We start from the raw sequence: 17,547 nt of genomic DNA on the forward strand, positions 1-17,547 counted from the left end.
AGGATTGGGAGTGATGTGGGGAATAGGAACTTAGGTAGAAGTGGGGGTGATGGTAAGAATGGGAATGGAGGTAGGATTTGGGAATGATGATAGAAATAGAAATATGGGTAGGATTGGGCATGAAGATGGGAATGGGAATCTGGGTAGTAGTGGGAGTGATGGTGGAATTGCATTGGCTATGCAAGTGATAGTGGAATTCCAATTGATTGGTGAGATGGGAATGATAGGACTGTGAATTACAGTCACAATGGAACTAAAAGTGGATTTGAAAGTTATGGGGCAGATGTTGCCTGGGTGGTGGAGGAGATGTCAGTAATGATGTAAATGGTTCAGAGGATAAGTTAACTTTCGTTTGGCAATAATGCAAATGATGGTGATGGGAAAAAAGATAATGAGAATGATGTTGATCATTGGAATGTTCAATGAGAATGTTCATGCGAGGAACGGAATTGCTGATGATGAGCATGTTATTTATGGGAATATTTGTGGTGTTGGGAATGTTGAAGATGGGAATGTTGGAGATGACAATGTTGAGTAGGGACTGTTAATACTGGGAATGTTTTCAACTGGAACATTGGTGATAATAGAAATATTGATAATGAGAATGTTGATGGGACAGTGTTGGTGATGTTGGCAATGTGAGTGATGATCATGTTGATGATGGGAATATCAATGTTGATTAAATCCTGATGATGAATAGGAGTATTGGTGATGCTGGCCTTACATTTCAGAGGAGCAATTTGGGATTCAGTGCAAGAACAGAATTCAGCTTAGAAAAAGTGACTCCAAAACTGATGACCTTACAGAAACCTAATGTCATGAGAGATTTAGACAGGGTTAGTGATTGTTGTCTTTTCCCTAGGATAGGGGATTCCAAGACTAGGGGGCACATTTTTAAGGTGATAGGAGAGAGATTTAAAAAAGTCACGGGGGCAGTTTTTTTTTTACAGAGTGTGGTTTGCGTTTGGAATGAACCTCCTGAGGAAATGATGGATTTAGGCACAATTCCAACATTTAAAAGACATTTTAACAAGTACATGAATAGGAAAGGTTTGGATGAGTTTAGACGCAAGTGGGATTACGTTTGGCATGGACTGGTTGATTGTTTCTGTGATGTCTGACCCTATGAATCAAGTGGATGGTCGCTCGGTCTCTGAATGATTGCATCAGCCTTTCACTTCTTGGGTGTCTTATTCTGACAGAGGGTCACACTGAAACATTAACCACACCGGATGTTGTGCTAATGGGATAAAAAGGATTTATTCATTCCAATCATTTGTTTTTCTTTAATAAAGTGACATGTTGATTAAACAAGCACTTTTACGAAAATCTGGAAAAGTCTCTGCAAATGTACTGAAAATATTTAACAGCCTCAAGACACATCGTGGAAATTAGTTCATAATTAATTAATGATAAAAGGATAAATTCTTTAAGTACCAAGCCAGGCTGCCTTGGTATTATTCTGGCCCGTCTATGCTATGCTCGGTATAATTTTCTTTTTTGTAGTTCAAATCACTTCTTTGTTGCTTCAGATGCTTTCTTGGAATCCTGCACCCCTATTTGGGCTTTGGACTCATAGGTGACTGGGATGGTGATCTCAGAGGACTGCAGGGCTGGTTTCTTCATTGGTGTTTCCACTGTTAGTATGCCACTGGGTGACAATGTTGAAGTAACTACAGCTGGGTCCGTATCTGGTGGCAAGCTGTGAGAAAGGGAGAGGGAAATGAGATTTCACAGGCAAAACAACATCTGCATTACCCGAAACTCCAATCAACAAGAGGAACTCTATTTGAAGCTGTGATTTGGAGGAGCCGGTGTTGGACTGGGGTGGACAAAGTTAAAAATCACACAACACCAGGTTATCGTCCAACAGGTTTATTTGGAAGCACTAGCTTTCGGAGTGCTGCTCCTTCATCGGGTGGTTGTGGAGTATAACTTTTATTAAAGCATGGTATAATAAGTCATACTTATCTGCAATCCAGCCACTTGTTTACATTGTAGGTTGGCTGTGATTCCAAAATTTTTTTAATGTTAAAGTTGCTAACGATGACACCAACTTACTCAGAGCAATTTAGCTTGGCCACAGTTCAGGATTAGGACATCATGTTAAATTCGCACTGCAGTAAATCCCACTGGATATGAGCTGTTCACTTGAACGCAGAGCAGTAACTAGACAGCCTGATTTCCAGCAGGGTCCCTCAAGGTGAAATCCCAGTTGGATTGCTGATTTCCTTCCTCTTGGCCCTCTTGATTCCTTGGTGAGGCTTGTGCTCCTATTCTGTGAGCCCTCCTGATTCCGGGTTTAGGACCTGGTTATAAGTCTCAAACGTGGCACACACAGCACAGTGTGCAGCGAATAGGCTGGGTGCAGTTTTGGAAGTTTCTGACCATTCACGAAAGCACAGAGGACATATTCCTGGTATGGAATATTGCTCAAAAGGAGTGCCACTTCTCGGTTTTCTCTCATTTCCAAATAACAACATGAATGACAGCAACATCAGGGAGAGCTGGGATCAGTAGCACTAATCTCTCTACTCGAATCTCTAATCTGCAGCTCATGAAGTCAGACCTGGGATAAATTCCAGGGAATTGGATATCCACTTAATACACACTTGCTGGGCTATATGGAGAATCATTGAATCCCTACAATGTGGAAACAGGCCATTTGGCCCAACAAGTCCACACCGACCCTCCAAAGAGTAACCCACCCAGATCCATTCCCTTTCCCTGTTACCCTACATTTACCCCTGATGAATGCACCAAACCTACACAGCCCTGAACACTCTGGGCAATTTAGCATGGTCGATTCACCTAACCTGACATCTTTTGGATTGTGGGAGGAAACCAGAGCACCCAGAGGAAACCTATGCAGACACGGGGAGAATATGTAAACTCCACACAGTTGCCTAAGGGTGGAATCGAACCTGGGTCCCTGGCACTGTGAGGCAACAGTGCTAACCACTGAGCCACCGTGCTGGAAAGAGGAACCAATTGAAAACTCTGCACACACATAATGGACTGAATTGTCTTCTGTGTCAATTCAGATCCTTGATTCTACAATGCAACTCAAGATGCAAGAATGAGAGCATTTTGTTAAACTGCAAAACAAAGTCTGAAAGAATTTACTCACAGATATTTCCGAGTAAAGCACCTTGAAATGAAGCCGTGTTCATCCTGTCGCTCTTCGTGCTTTCCTTCAGAACAGAATAATTGAAGATTTCAATAAAGGCTGTTAAATTATAAATTGTGGCCATATTTTCACCAAGTAGGAGAAACGACCACAATTCACAGTTAAACAGGAGATGCTTTTTATGTAAATCAGTTACATAACTGAGCAACTTGTTCCTTAACAAGCCACTGAAAATCAGATGTCTCTCACGGAACAATGCAACCAACCAATTTAAAAATTATCCATCACTTCTTGAAATGGCAATAAAATATTTCAACTTCTGGGAACATGTGGCCTCATTTATTTTTTAGACGTCAGATTCCATAGCAATGGTTTGGTTGGCTTTGTATTCAGGGAGTTGTTGCAGACGTGTTTTAGGTGTGGTGTTTGTCACATTAGGGTATAAGCAGTGTGGGCACCTAGTATAACTATTTTTCTGTTGTTTTGTTTGCACAGTTGACCGCAGTGTTGAGTCCAGCTACTGAGGCTCCACCCCAGGAATACATATTCCCAACATGAGCTCACTGGTGCCCTGCTGTGACAAATAGGAGGGTTTTTGTTACAGTGTCTGCAACTGTAATTAAGGTACAGTCTGCTCTTGTATCTGTTAGGATGAGATATTCCAAGCACAGTTTAGGGTGGGGATGTTTCCTTCCCAGCTGTGAGCAGGGTAGAGACATTCCATTTACCTCTAACTCCACCTCATTGTCTCCAAAGAGGCTAATAACATTTAAAAGCTTTTTTACATAAAATGATTTCTGTATTCACTTTAAACTGATTCAAATGTCTGAGAATGCACAATAAAACTATTTAGACCGCCCACCAATTAAAATTTACCTCCTTTAAAACAAGCTTCTAAAAAAAGTACAATATCTATTTGCATACCAATTTTCACATTGTCTCAAATTACAGTCAACAAATTACTTTGGCAGTGTTGCGGCCGTTGTAGGAAATACAGCATTCAATTTGCACACAGGGAATTCCTTCAAACAGCAGTATGGTAATAAGCTGGTGAGCTGGTTGATTCACGTTGTTTGAAGGATAAATATTGGCCAGGTGCCTCTGCTCTACTTTGAAGTCGGGTCATGGGATCTTTTAATGTCCATCTGAGTGTGGGTGCCAGGGTGAAGCTCAATCCAATACCTCATTGGCGAGACGACAGCAGGAACAGGGCTGCACTCCCTCAGTATGTGGTTTGCTGGTGGGGAATATTTAAACGGGCATCAGGGCGTTGTGTGAGATGGTGTGTTTGTTTGCAGGCTAGGAGAGCAGGGAGGCTTCCCTCACCCAAAGCTGCTGATTGCGACACACAGCGTTGGGATGGGAAAGGGCACGTTGAAAGATGTATCCCTTGCCCTTGTAGCCAAACCCATATCTGCCCATCCCCCCACTACTCCGCCATCACTCACCATGATCTTGGCCCTTCCTTTCTGCGAGGCCATGGGTGGGTGGAATACCCATTGTAGTCACTCCTTGCTGACTCTGATTAATTGTCAGAACCTCTACCCATGCAATTCTTGATCCTGGCCGGAGGTTCAACTGAGTTGTTGTGTTCTTGTCTGTTCTTCATATGAGCAACCCAAGTAGATCCATTCCCTACTCTACCATCAGAACCAATGTTTCTCTGCTGGACGGTTATCCCTTACTCTTTGGGAAGATGGAACTGACAGTCCCTCTGCCTCACTCTCTCACAGTGCATTCCAGGTCACAAGAACATCCGAAGTAAGAGCAGGAGCAGAGACACATTGATCCTGCTCTGCCCTTCAGTGTAATTATAGCTGATCTTTGGCTTCAACTCCACTTCCCCACCTGCTCCCCAGAGATACAATGAGAGCTTTAAGAATATTCACAACCGTCTGGGTTGGAGAATTCCATACCTTCACAATCCTCTGAGGGAAGGTATTTCTTAACAGTTCAGGCCTGCAACCATAGCTCCGTGTCTGAGTCTCCCCAGCCTGGGGAAGCGACCAGACTATCGACCCTGGCTTTTAAAATCCCGTACGTTTTGACAATATCACTTCCCTTTCTTTTACATTTCTGAGAATAGGTAGCCAATTTACTCAGGCTCCCATTCACAGGAGAATGGTTTCGCAGAGTCACAGAGATGTCATAACGTGGAGAAGGCTTCATGTCTGCACTGGGTCTCTGGGCATTTTAATGCTGTCTCAATCTCCTGCCTTTTCCACATTGCCCAGCACATTGCCCTTATTTAAATCCTCATTCTGTTAAATGCCTCAATTGAATCTGCCTCCATCATACTTCAACAAAGTGCATGCCAGGCCCTAAATACACTCTTTCACTTTCACAAAATAAGTTAAAACAGTTCTCTAATCATTTATGAATGGGTATTGGTTTTTCCCTACTCGCTCTGTCCAGACCCATCACGATTTTGAAGACTTCAATCAATACAGGGACCAATCTACTGGACTGTCGATTGACTCAACTGCAAGTAATAAGCATTGATAGATTTCACAGAAAAAATTGTACATGGTACTCCAGGTATGGTCTTACCCAGGACCTGTACAATTGTAGCAAAACCTCTTTGCTCCTGTAATCCAAACCCTTCACAACAAAGGCCAACTCACACCCTCCTAATTGCTTGTTGTACCGACACTTACTTAGTTCATGTTTTCCTTATATCTGTGGCACCACGTCCCTATGAATATCAACAGGTGCAAATTGGTCAAAGTCAATAACCTGACAAAAACAACAAAAGAACAGTGGAGATCAGAAACAAAAACAGAATTTGCTGGAAAAGCTCAGCAGGTCTGGCAGCATCCCTTCTGAGGGAGGATCACAGGATCCGAAACGTTAACTGATTTTTCTCCAAAGATGCTGCACAGGCCTGCCGAATTTCCCCAGCAATTTCAGTTTTTGTATGTGAATAACCTGACACTTGTCCCCATTATATCCCAACTTGTTACCCGTTCATTTACTCTGTCTGTATCTCAATGCAGCCTCATTGTTGCCTTCCACTTATATTCCTGCTCAATTTTGTATTGCCAGCAAATTTGGATACATTAATCTCAGCCTCTTCATCGAGTAGCCAATTTAGATTGTAAATAGCTAAGGCTCCAGCAATGAATAATATTCCACGAGTCTAGATTAGAGTGGTATTGGAAAAGCACAGAAAGTCAGGCAGCATCCGAAGAGCAGGAAAATCGATGTTTCAGTCCATGAGTCCTAGCTTGACAGCTTGAAAATGTCTCATTTATGTCTGATGTGGAGGAGCCGGTGTTGGACTGGGGTGGACCAAGTTAAAAATCACACACCACCAGGTTGTAGTCCAACAGGTTTATTCGGAAGCACTAGCTTTCAGAGTGCTCCTCCTTCATCAGGTGGAGTATAGGATCATAAGATACAGAATTTATAACATACGATTACAGCTGAAATGATATACAGTATTGAACAAACCTGGATTATTAAGTCTTTCACTTTTTACAATGGGTTGCAGGTTTCAGTTCACTAATATGTAAATCCCAAAAGTCACCTTCTCGAGATTACTTAAGGTTTCATAGCAAAAAGTGACGGCTCAGCTCAGACAATGCATTAAAGGTGTGAAGTCAGAGTCTGTCTGTATCCCAACCTTGAGGGAGACTGGTTCTATTTCCAAAGTGGAATTTACTAAATATTACATAGATTGACTGCCTGGAGGTTGTGCATTTTTTGAGCAAAATAGAATGTATCTGCAAATGTAATTCTGCAAATACAAATGCATCCCATAGACTTATTTGTGTGCATGCATAAGAGAGAGAGAGAGTTTGAGTGCATGCATGTGAGTGTGTAGGGGCGGGTGCACGTGTGTGCGTGCTTGGTAGAGTGTGTGTGGGGGTATGATGGAGTATAAGCCTGTGAGAGGGTGTGTGTGTGTGGGTGTGAGTGTGGGGTTGTATGTGTGTGTACGTATGTGAGAGAGTGTATGTATGAGAGAGGCTCTGTGTGAATGTGTATGTAAGATTGTGTGGGTATGTGTGCTTGTGTGCTTGTGTGAGAGAGTGTATAGTGCAGTGGGGTCACCTGTAGTGTGACATGAACCCAAAGTCCCGGTTGAAGCCATCTTCATGGCTATCAGCCTCTGCTCGGCCACTTTGCATTGTTGCCTATTCCGAAGTCCGCCTTGGAGGACAGTCACCTGAAGATCTGAGGCCGAATGCCCCGGACTGCTGAAGTGTTCCCCAACTGGGAGGGAACATCCCTTTCTGTTGGTTGTTGTGCAGTGTGCATTCATCCATTGTCTGCTTGGTCTCGCCAATGTACAATGATCAACAGACAGAGTTGATCTCTGACCTGAGATGTCAGCTTTTATTATAAAATCTCGAGAAGGTGACTTAAAAGATTTACATCATAATGAACCAAAACCTGCACTCCATTCTAAAAGATGAAACAATCCAGCTTTGTTCAACATATCATTTCAGCTGTAATCTTTTGCTATAAATTCTGTGTCTTATGATCCTATACTCCACAACCACCTGATGAAGGAGCAGCGCTCTGAAAGCTAGTGCTTCCAAATAAACCTATAATAACCTGGTGTTGTGCAAATTTCAGTTTCATTTATCTCTGTTTCCTGTCTGTTAAGCAATCCTTTGTCCTTGTTAATAGCCCCACAAATCCAATTAGAGACAGAAGCTCTGTTTCCAACGCTGACTTTCCACTTTTGCACTGGAGATTCCTGCTCGGGGGCCTTTTGTTACAAACCTGTCCAAGGAAACCTCCAATCCAGCAGTGCAAAAGGTCTTTGTTCAATACATGGCACCTTTTGCAGCACTTAGTGCCTTGTACTGAAGGTACAATGGTCAGCAGGCACTTTGAAATCTACTGTGACAGATAAGCATGTACTTGTAGGGGCAGCACTGCAAGTGGATAAGGCATTGCAGGGTGTTGGGGGTGGGGGCATGAAAAAGTCCCAAGTGGGTGAGGGGCAGTGTTTCAGATTTAAGTAGGGAGAGTGTCAGGTGGATGAGAAGTCATGTGGAGGGTGGTGATGCTGGTGGGGTTGGGACTGTGGTCAGTGTGCCAGGTGGGTAAGGGGAAAGAGATCCAGATGGGTGAGGGGAAAAGAGTCCCAGCTAGGTGAGGAGGTGGTGTGCCAGCTGGGTAAAGAGGGAGAGTTCCAGATGGGTGAGGGGTTATTGTGTCAGGTGAGTGAGTGGGAGAAAGTCCCAGGTTGGTTAGAGTCAGGTGGGTATAGCACCAGGGGAGGATGAAATGGGTAAAATGCCAAAGATGTGAGCTGAAAAAGGAGCCGGGTAGAGAGGGTTCCAGGGTGGTAAATAATGAGTACTTAAGGGAGATTGGGATTTCAGTTCAGGTTGGGGCCGGGGCTGGGAAACAGATTGGGAGATTGTGTTGAGTCAGGTTGGGAGGGAAGGTATTGACTTGAAACTTTGGGAGTAGGTGGAGGAGTGCTTGTGTTGGGAAGGGGGATTTGGATCTGGTCTCTCTAGGTGTGTTGTGGCACTAGGTATGGGCGGCATCTGGGTAAAAACAATGACTGCAGATGCTGGAAACCAGAGTTTAGATTAGAGTGATGCTGGAAAAGCACAGCAGTTCAGGCAGCATCCGAGGAGCAGGAAAATCGACGCTTCAGGCAAAAGCCCTTCATTAGGAATACAGGGGTGACATCTGGTCACACCAGAAGGTGTGTCATGCCGTTGGGTCTGATGTGAGTGTCAGAGTTGTGTTAGGGAGCCTTGTTGGATCAGTTTATTTTAGACTAGATTAGATTACTTACAGTGTGGAAACAGGCCCTTCGGCCCAACAAGCCCACACCGACCCTCCAAAGAGCAACCCACCCAGACCCAATCCCCTACATTTACCCCTTCACCTAACACTATGGGCAATTTAGCATGGCCAATTCACCTGACCTGCACATCTTTGGACTGTGGGAGGAAACCGGAGCACCCGGAGGAAACCCACGCAGACACGGGGAGAACGTGCAAACTCCACACAGACAGTCACCTGAGGCGGAAATTGAACCCCGGTCTCTGGCGCTGTGAGGCAGCAGTGCTAACCACTGTGCTGCCCGTGAAGTTGGTGATAGGGTGGGTGTTGGGTCAGGAACTGAAGAGAGAATGTTGGGTTCTGGTGGGTATCATCAGGAAGTTCAGTTTAGTATTACCCAGAACACGTTTTACTCCTCTAACCTTGCAGCCAACAGAGTTGGAACCCTTTGAATTCTCAAAGTTAAGGGGCTTTTTCAGAATTGTCTTGATACAGGGAATTTGGCAATATAATTCCAAGTTCCAGTGCAATTCCCTTGGAGTCGGCTGCTTCAGGAATTCTGCATTGTTCTGAATTCCAACTCCCATTTCTACTTCAGAAAGGACAATCTGACCATTGGAATATCTTTCGCTCCCAACTCCGTAAGCCCTTCACCTATGTATTAGCACCATATGCATGGCACCTCATTGAATACTCACATCCCAGTACACCACATCTACTGATTCCCCATTACCAGTTAGATGCGCAAAATATCCAATTAATTGTCAAACATGCTTTCCCTTGTGTAAAACTATGTTTACTTTGTGTCTGAGCAATGATTTTTCCAAGTGCATTGTTAAATCTTCCTTAATAACAGATTCCAGCACTTTCAAAAGTCAGGCAGACTGGTCTATTGTCCCCGGTTTTTTCCCTTTCGGAAAGGGAACAAGGTACAAGCAATAAACGCTGGCTCAGCCAGTGATGGGACAGGAGAATCGACATTTCGGGCATAAGCCCTTCGCCCGAACATCGATTCTCCTGCTCCCTGGATGCTGCCTGACCTGCTGCGCTGTTCCAGCAACACATTTTCAGCTCTGATCTCCAGCATCTGCAGCCCTCACTTTCTCCTCAGCCAGTGATGGCCTACATCCCATGAGTCAATTAAAAAAGTCTATTTCCATGAGTGTTTCTTTCCTGGAACTTGTCAGACTGACTCCCGAGGCAATGTGAGCGATGCCCTGCTGAATCAGGCGTGGCAGACATCGAAAGGATGTGAAAGGTTGAAGATCAACTTGCTTGGCATCGTGAGCGCACCTTCCTCGGCCATCAAGCGACTCCTCCATCTCTCAATTCATTGTCACCAGTCCTCCTTCCCCAGCTCCCCTCCTGTAAAACCTTTACGTTCACCCGAAAGTGCGGTCAACAGATTTGGACAAAAGACAGACGAGCAGAGGAGACCATTTGGCCCATCGAGCCTGCTCTGCCATTCAATACAATCACAATCCACAGTCCCACCCACTCCCCTCATCCCGGGATTCCCTGAGAGAAGCCTGGAATCAATTGAACCCTCTGGGTACACAGAACCAAAGATTCACAAGGAGCCGTGTGAGGAGGGAGACAGTGAAGACTACAGCTGCTGGAGATCGGAGTTGAGTGTGTTTTAGATTAGATTAGATTAGATTACAGTGTGGAAACAGGCCCTTCGGCCCAACAAGTCCACACCGACCCGCCGAAGCGAAACCCACCCATACCCCTACATTTACCCCTTCACCTAACACTACGGACAATTTAGCATGGCCAATTCACCTGACCCGCACATATTTAGACTGTGGGAGGAAACCGGAGCACCCGGAGGAAACCCGCGCAGACACGGGGAGAAGGTGCAAACTCCACACAGTCAGTCGCCTGAGGCGGGAATTGAACCCGGGTCTCTGGCGCTGTGAGGCAGCAGTGCTAACCACTGTGCCACCGTGCCGTGCCGTGCCGTGCCGTGTGCTGTGTGTCGCTGGAAAAGCGCAGAAAGTAATTTCTCCCCAACTCTGGTTAATCAGGTTTGCTGATGGCCTGGACCCTATTCCTTTCGCATCTCTGACGATCCCTAGAGCAAGCAGGCTGAACAATATACAATTTTAAAAAAAAATTAAATCCTTCAGTCTAACAGGGAAAGGACAGAGGGGTGTGTTCAAAACTCTTGGGAACTGAGCCACTGAAGTACCAAGACCACAAATGAAGATTTGGAGATGCCGGTGTTGGACTGGGATGGACAAAGTTAAAAATCACACAGCACCAGGTTATAGTCCAACAGGTTTAATTGAAAGCTAGTGTGCTTCCAAATAAACCTGTTGGACTATAACCTGGTGCTGTGTGATTTGTAATTTTTGACAAATGAAGAGGTTTGGAGGGGACTCACCAGTGACTTCCACGTAGCCATCCTTGGTCTTGACGGTGATTTCTTCAGGGGCGAAGTGGTTCACATCCAGGCTGAACTTCCACTTGTCGGAGGTGACCTTGATCTCGGACACCCCAGTACTCTGCTGCCGGCTCAGGCTGCTGCCCTGGCCGCTGGGAGCCACCGCCGCTGGTTCCCCGCTCGGGGCCGGAGCTGAGGTCAGCGCTGCGGTCACAGGCGGCCGAATGTAACCCGGCCACATGCCGTGCCAGTCACTGAGTGACCAGTCGGGCGGGAAGGCTGGCATCCCGAAGAACTGGTCAAAGATCCGGCCGGGGTAGTGCCAGTCCCGGAACGGCTCCCAGCTGGGGCTCCGCATGAAGCTGAAGGGGATGCGGCGCTCGGACATCAGGGCAGCGAGGGCTGGGGAGTGGGGGGACAGAGAGAGAGAGAGAGAGGCAAAGCCGGGCTAATGCTGGGCCAAAGTGTGACCGAGCCCAGCACGGCGCTGCCTTTATATCCTGGGCTATATTTAAATCAGATTCCAGCCAAGTCTGATTCTAGGGGCTGGCCTCATTGGTGTGGAATGCGGTCTCTCCAGCATTCCCGAATGGCCTCTCCAATTGTCTGGATCAGAGTTTGGAAAGTGAGCTGGTTGTTGTTCGCAATATTTCCCATGCCCCCCCCCCCCCTGGCTGCCCACACAGGCTCGGACAACTGCCACTGACTCAACCGCAGAGGGCCAGCACACAGATATAAGGATGGGCCAAACGGCCTGTGCTGGGAATACCTCTGATTGGGAAGTTAGTGTTTGTGCTTCACCTCTCTCTCTCTGGGAGAAGGTGAGGAGTCGGGAGTGTGATGCTGGAAAAGCACAGCAGGTCAGGCAGCCGGGGTTTATGCCTGAAACATCGATTTTCCTGCTCCTGGGATGCTGCCTGACCTGCTGTGTTTTTCCAGCACCACACTCTGGACTGCAGGAAAATCTGGTCCATTCCCAAACCGTGCTGCACATGGACTGCAGCGCCCAATGTTGGCTTCTCCAGGGTATTAAAGAAAACGAATTAAAAGAAAACTTATTTCCTGCAAGAAAAATGCGCCGTGCACTAAAATATACATATTACACATCCAACTCATACTGCACACGTAACACATTCTCAACCTCACAGAACAGAGAATCCCTAGTATGGGTGCAAGCCATTCGGCCCATCGAGTCCACACCCACCGTCCAATCAGCATCCCGCACCCAGAGCCATCCGCTACCCTATCACTGTAACCCTGCATTTCCCATGGCTCAGCCACTAACCCACCCACACATCTTTGAACACTGTGGGCAACTTAAATCCACCTAGACTGCACAGGTTTGGACTGTGTGAGGAAATGGGAGCATCCGAAGGAAACCCACGCAGACTCCCACACAGAATGCGCAAATTCTCCAGCCACTCAAAGCTGGAATTGAACCCGGCTCCACTGCCGCCCATATGACTCCCACTGCACGTGTGAAACTCATACCGCGTATGTATTTTGCATTGCACATGCACTTTGCATAATGTCACACTACACAACCATCTTACACGGTATACCGACCTTGCAGTGCTCATACATCTTGCTTCGTGCATGCGTGGCCCACCCTGTTTCTGGTCAGTGAAATGGAGTGCCTGTTCCCTATGTAAAAATGGCTGCCCTGATCAATCTGCACCCATGATGTCATACCAACATTGCATTCAGTTTTAGACTAGATACAAGATCTGGGGAAACACAGCAGTAGTTATAAATCGGTCTGTAACTTGCTTTGCAACTCAGCGCGTCTGATGACTGGTCAGTGCCTGGTCTCTATACAGGAGCAGTGTAACCCAGAGGCGATTTAATCTGAAGCGCTGATTGCAAGGTAATTGACAGACTGATTATAATTGTTGTTGTGGTTTCCCAGATCTCACAACAAGTTGAAAAGTTAATGTTAGAAATTGTTGTGGTCTTGTTCTCTGACTGGAATGAATTTTAGTGCAACAGCCCCGCTCAGTTTTTTCACTATTCATCAGATGCAGCTCTTTTCCCTCTGCTATTCGTGGTCTGCAATGCTCCACCTAGTGATGACTTTGGCAAAATAATGCAGTCTTTTGTCAAAACCACTGTTTATAAATGGCAAGACATTTACACCTCCAATTTATACCTGCAATCATTTACACGCCCAGCTTCCGATCCGGTCTCCAAATCCCATCCTTTAGTCTTGTACCCTCATTACGTTGGACATGTCATCACGTCTGCCATCTACCTTATTACAAACCCTTGTGTCATTTCCCCACTTCCATTAGGGCTGTCTCTCTATCTGATTAACTATTGGTCACCAGTAACACTTTCAGTCTGGTTAGAGAGCAGCAACTCCAATGTAACATAAGAGTTAATAGAATGATCACGCTGCTGTTCAGTATCCATCCCCTCAGGCTAACAGGGGTTGGAGCTCTGTAGATGTATCTGTCTCAGATTCTGCTGAAACTCACACCCCAGGCAGGCCGGGCTCACTGTGCAGTCTGCAGCACCATCCTACAAACCCACATGGAGAGAGTACACCTGAATTATGGTTACACATCTATTCAGAAAGTCCGAATGATGGGAATGAGATGCCAATGCAGTTGGAAAATTCACCTCCACGATCTGAGTCTGGAATGGTATTTTTCATGGAATGAAGGGACGCTACCCATCCCTCAACTGAATGGTTTGCCTCTTCATTTCAGGGGGCGTTAAAGTTTGATTTGATTTGGTTTATTTATTGTTACGTGCATTTTGTTACAGAATACAGTGAAAAGTATTGCACAGTGTTGCCACTCTCCGGCGCCATCTTCAAACACTGAAAAATAAACCCGAACTGAGAATATAAAGGCAGAAGAATGAAGAACACCCTTGCTGGGTGTTCCTTCATGGGTCATGGTGACCAGGCATGAGTCCCCTTCATTGTTTTGCTGCCATTGGGACACAAATTGCCACTCTTCAGCACTATCTTGCCTCCATTGACGCCCTTGCCACGATGAGTCCTCACTGGACTGCACCAATGCAGATGCCACTGATGCTGCCAGGTACTGCACTGGCGCAAACCCAACTCTGTCACCACCGTGTGGCTGCGTCAGGCCTACCTCGCCAATGCAGCTGCTGCTGATGCCGTCACTCGGCTTAAACCCGCCACCGCCTCCTGAATCTGTACTGGATGCAGACGCTGCCTGGAACCCAAACTCACCTCCGGCACCACCACCACGAGTCCGCACTGCTGGGCCCACTTGCTGCTGCTCACGATGCCATTGCTGCAACTGAGCTCTTCAGCAAGTGGTATAGACAATAACATAGAGAAAAAAAAGACAGAAAAAGAGAAAAGAGAGTGCAACAAAGAGAGGAAACGAAAAGTGTTGGATTTGGTGTGCATTTTGTCATTACCTTACCTGGTAATGAGACAGGGCACCCACCTATAGGTGTATAAATAAATGGCGGATTCAGATATTTGTCTTGGACTGAAATTATTAAAGTGAGTGAGCTTTTGTTTCTCACAAAAAGGAATGCAGATGCAGCGGACGAGCCCCTGGATGAGGTGCACTACTCCACCAGCATCTTCCCAGAAGACACATTGATGTGGGTCCGGAGTCACATGGAGGCCAGACCCAGTAAGGCTGACAGATTTCCTTCCCTAAAGAACGTTAGTGAACCAGATGGGTTTTTACAACAATCAGGATAGTTCCGCTGTCATTGTCACAGAGACTAGATGATACGTGCTGCTTTCAACAATGGAAATCGAATTCCAGCTGCAATGAAGACATTTGAATTCAAGTCCAAAGAGCATTAATTAACCAAGGTCTAAAGATTATTAGTGCAATGGAATTGCAATACTCTGGAATGTTGTGTGGGTGAATTTTGCATTTTTCCCAGTCTGTGATTCCTCTGACAGATTTCCTATTACTTGATTAGAACTTCATTTATTTGCTTATGTATAAATAATAATGTGTGGTAGCCTAGCCACTGAGACAGGCTTGTTGGTATGTGTACATATTTGTTCCCAGCCCAGATAAGTAAAGTGAGGGTGGTTAGCAACAGGAAAGGCATCCACCAAATCCTGACGGTCCTTATGAAGGATGATCCGACTTTCTGGAAAGCCCATGTGCGATGACGGTAGTTGAGAGCAGAAGGAAGCCTGTGTAGCCAGAATTAAGGATTTAGTGTGGGTAAGATTTCCTCTCCTGGTGCAACACTCCTGAGGAAGGAATGAATAGAGATATTTAAGGGAAAGAAAGGTTAATGTAGAAATGGTTCTAATTCTCCAAAACTAGAAACATACATTTAGATGTTAACATATACATCCAGTCATGAAATCAGGAGATATGACCTTGGCCAGGTGACAATATGGAACCCAGAGTAACTACCCTGACCATGGTAGATCTGATTGAAACCAAGGGATATTGAATTAGGAGAGCAACGCTGAGCTTCTGTAGAAAAAGAGGGTGTCACAAGGTCAATTTATTGAATACTTAGATTACTCTAAAGCCAGGCTACATCTGGTACAGTAACCAGAATCAAGTAGAGCCATCACTGTGGACAGTGGAGAGGCTCCTTCACCTGGACTGTCTCAAAAGTAAACAATAAATAAGGCAGTCATGAGGACTTCACAAAAGTGAATTGAAGTGGGTGGAGATAGGATCGGTAACAGAAGTGATAGGTGTGGTTGTGCCAGACTATGAATGGTGTGGACTCTGGAGAGACAAATAGGTGAATCAGGTGAGACACTTTGTAATGTCCATCTCAGTGTCAGGATCTTCTCTCAGCAGCTTATGTACTTTAAGAGAAAAGGAGAAAGTGAGGACTGCAGGTTCTGGAGATCAGAACCGAGAGTGTGGCGCTGGAAAAGCACAGCAGGTCAGGCAGCATCCAAGGAGCAGGATAATCGATTCGGGCATCAGCCCATTCCTGTTGGAGGGCTGATGCCCAAAACATCAATTCTCCTACTCCTCGGATGCTGCCTGACCAGCTGTGCTTTTCCAGTACCATACTTTTTGGATCTTATCGACTTTACTGAAGTACTATGGTAGAAGTCTCGCTGGGGAGCAGTGGGTTCTCAATTGATGTTCATTATTGCTTGTGAAATGTTATGTTAATACACCAAGTCATCACGGGAGGTGATCTTACCAAGTTCACCATACCAGCTAGCCATTGGGAAACCTCAACTTGAAAGTTAGTGGGTTCTTGGTGGTTCAATTTGCCGCTGGCTCTCATTTTGCATATGGGGAAACCAATACAAACACCTTCTGGCTATTGGCCCCACATCCATAGACATTGGCATCCAATGTGTGTCAGCCTAAAGAACCCTCATGCTACATCTTTGATCCATTCACAGGACACTTCAGTGCTATCGCTCAGGCTGCTCCGGTTACTCTCATTGTAAAGCTGTGGTAAGGACATTGTGTGCTCAGAGACACACACCCAGCTCAGGGGCAGTGTCTGCAGACTTTGTGATCAGTGTCAACCCACTCACCCTGCTTGGATCTGCTGTCTGTGCACAGACTCCTGTGCATATGTGACCAGCTCGAACAGGCATCGGGGGCCAAGGTAAACCGAGGCAAGAGTGAGGCCATGCTCTTCGGGAACTGGGCCGACCAATCCTTGATCCCCTTCACTGTCAGGACCGACCACTTGAAGGTGCCGGGTATTTGGTTCGGGGGTGCTGGGGCATATGCCAAATCTTGGGAGGAGCGTATCAGCAAAGTGAGGCAGATGGAAGCTACGGTCGCTCTCCATCGTGGGAAAATACCTGGTCATCAGGTGTGAGGCACTGTCATTGCTGTTATACGTGGCACAGGTCTGGCCTATTCCCAGAGCCTGTGCCGTTGCAGTCACCCGGGCCATCTTCCAATTTATATGGAGACCAAAGATGGACTGGGTCCAAAGGGACTTGATGTATAAAGATCTGGGCAACGGGGGAAAAAATACACCCAATGCCACCCTCACCCTGATGGCCAACTTTGTGTGTGGCTGCACCGTTGATCCCCGGTACGCAAACACCAAGTGTCACTACGTACTGAGGTTCTACCTGTCCTCGGTGTTGCGAAGGATGGGCCTGGCCTCGCTGCCGCGGAACGCTCCGAGTAGTTGGACCGTTCCATATCACCTGTCCTTCGTGGAGAAGTTTATGAAGGAAAACACCTTTGACCACAAGTCCATCAGGAAGTGGTCAGCACGTAGTGTCCTTGAGACCCTTCGGGAAAAGGAGAGGGCAGATCCTGTCGAGCGGTTCCCTGAGCAGACTGTCAAAGACATT

At 46.2% G+C, this 17,547-nt stretch overlaps 1 protein-coding gene across 1 annotated transcript; it reads right to left on the reverse strand.

Annotated features, from left to right (window-relative positions):
- Positions 1-1,235: 1,235 nt before the first annotated feature.
- Positions 1,236-11,758, reverse strand: hspb1 (heat shock protein, alpha-crystallin-related, 1). Its single transcript, XM_043718797.1, has 3 exons — positions 11,280-11,758; positions 3,131-3,194; positions 1,236-1,702 (listed from the first exon to the last, which is right to left on the reverse strand). Exons 1-3 carry the CDS (start codon positions 11,665-11,667, stop codon positions 1,513-1,515), a joined length of 642 nt encoding a protein of 213 aa, XP_043574732.1. The 5' UTR covers positions 11,668-11,758; the 3' UTR covers positions 1,236-1,512.
- Between the last annotated feature and the right edge of the window lie 5,789 nt (positions 11,759-17,547).

The sequence above is a fragment of the Chiloscyllium plagiosum genome, chromosome 28 (assembly GCF_004010195.1).
Source record: "Chiloscyllium plagiosum isolate BGI_BamShark_2017 chromosome 28, ASM401019v2, whole genome shotgun sequence".
NCBI classification, from domain to species: Eukaryota; Metazoa; Chordata; class Chondrichthyes; order Orectolobiformes; family Hemiscylliidae; genus Chiloscyllium; species Chiloscyllium plagiosum.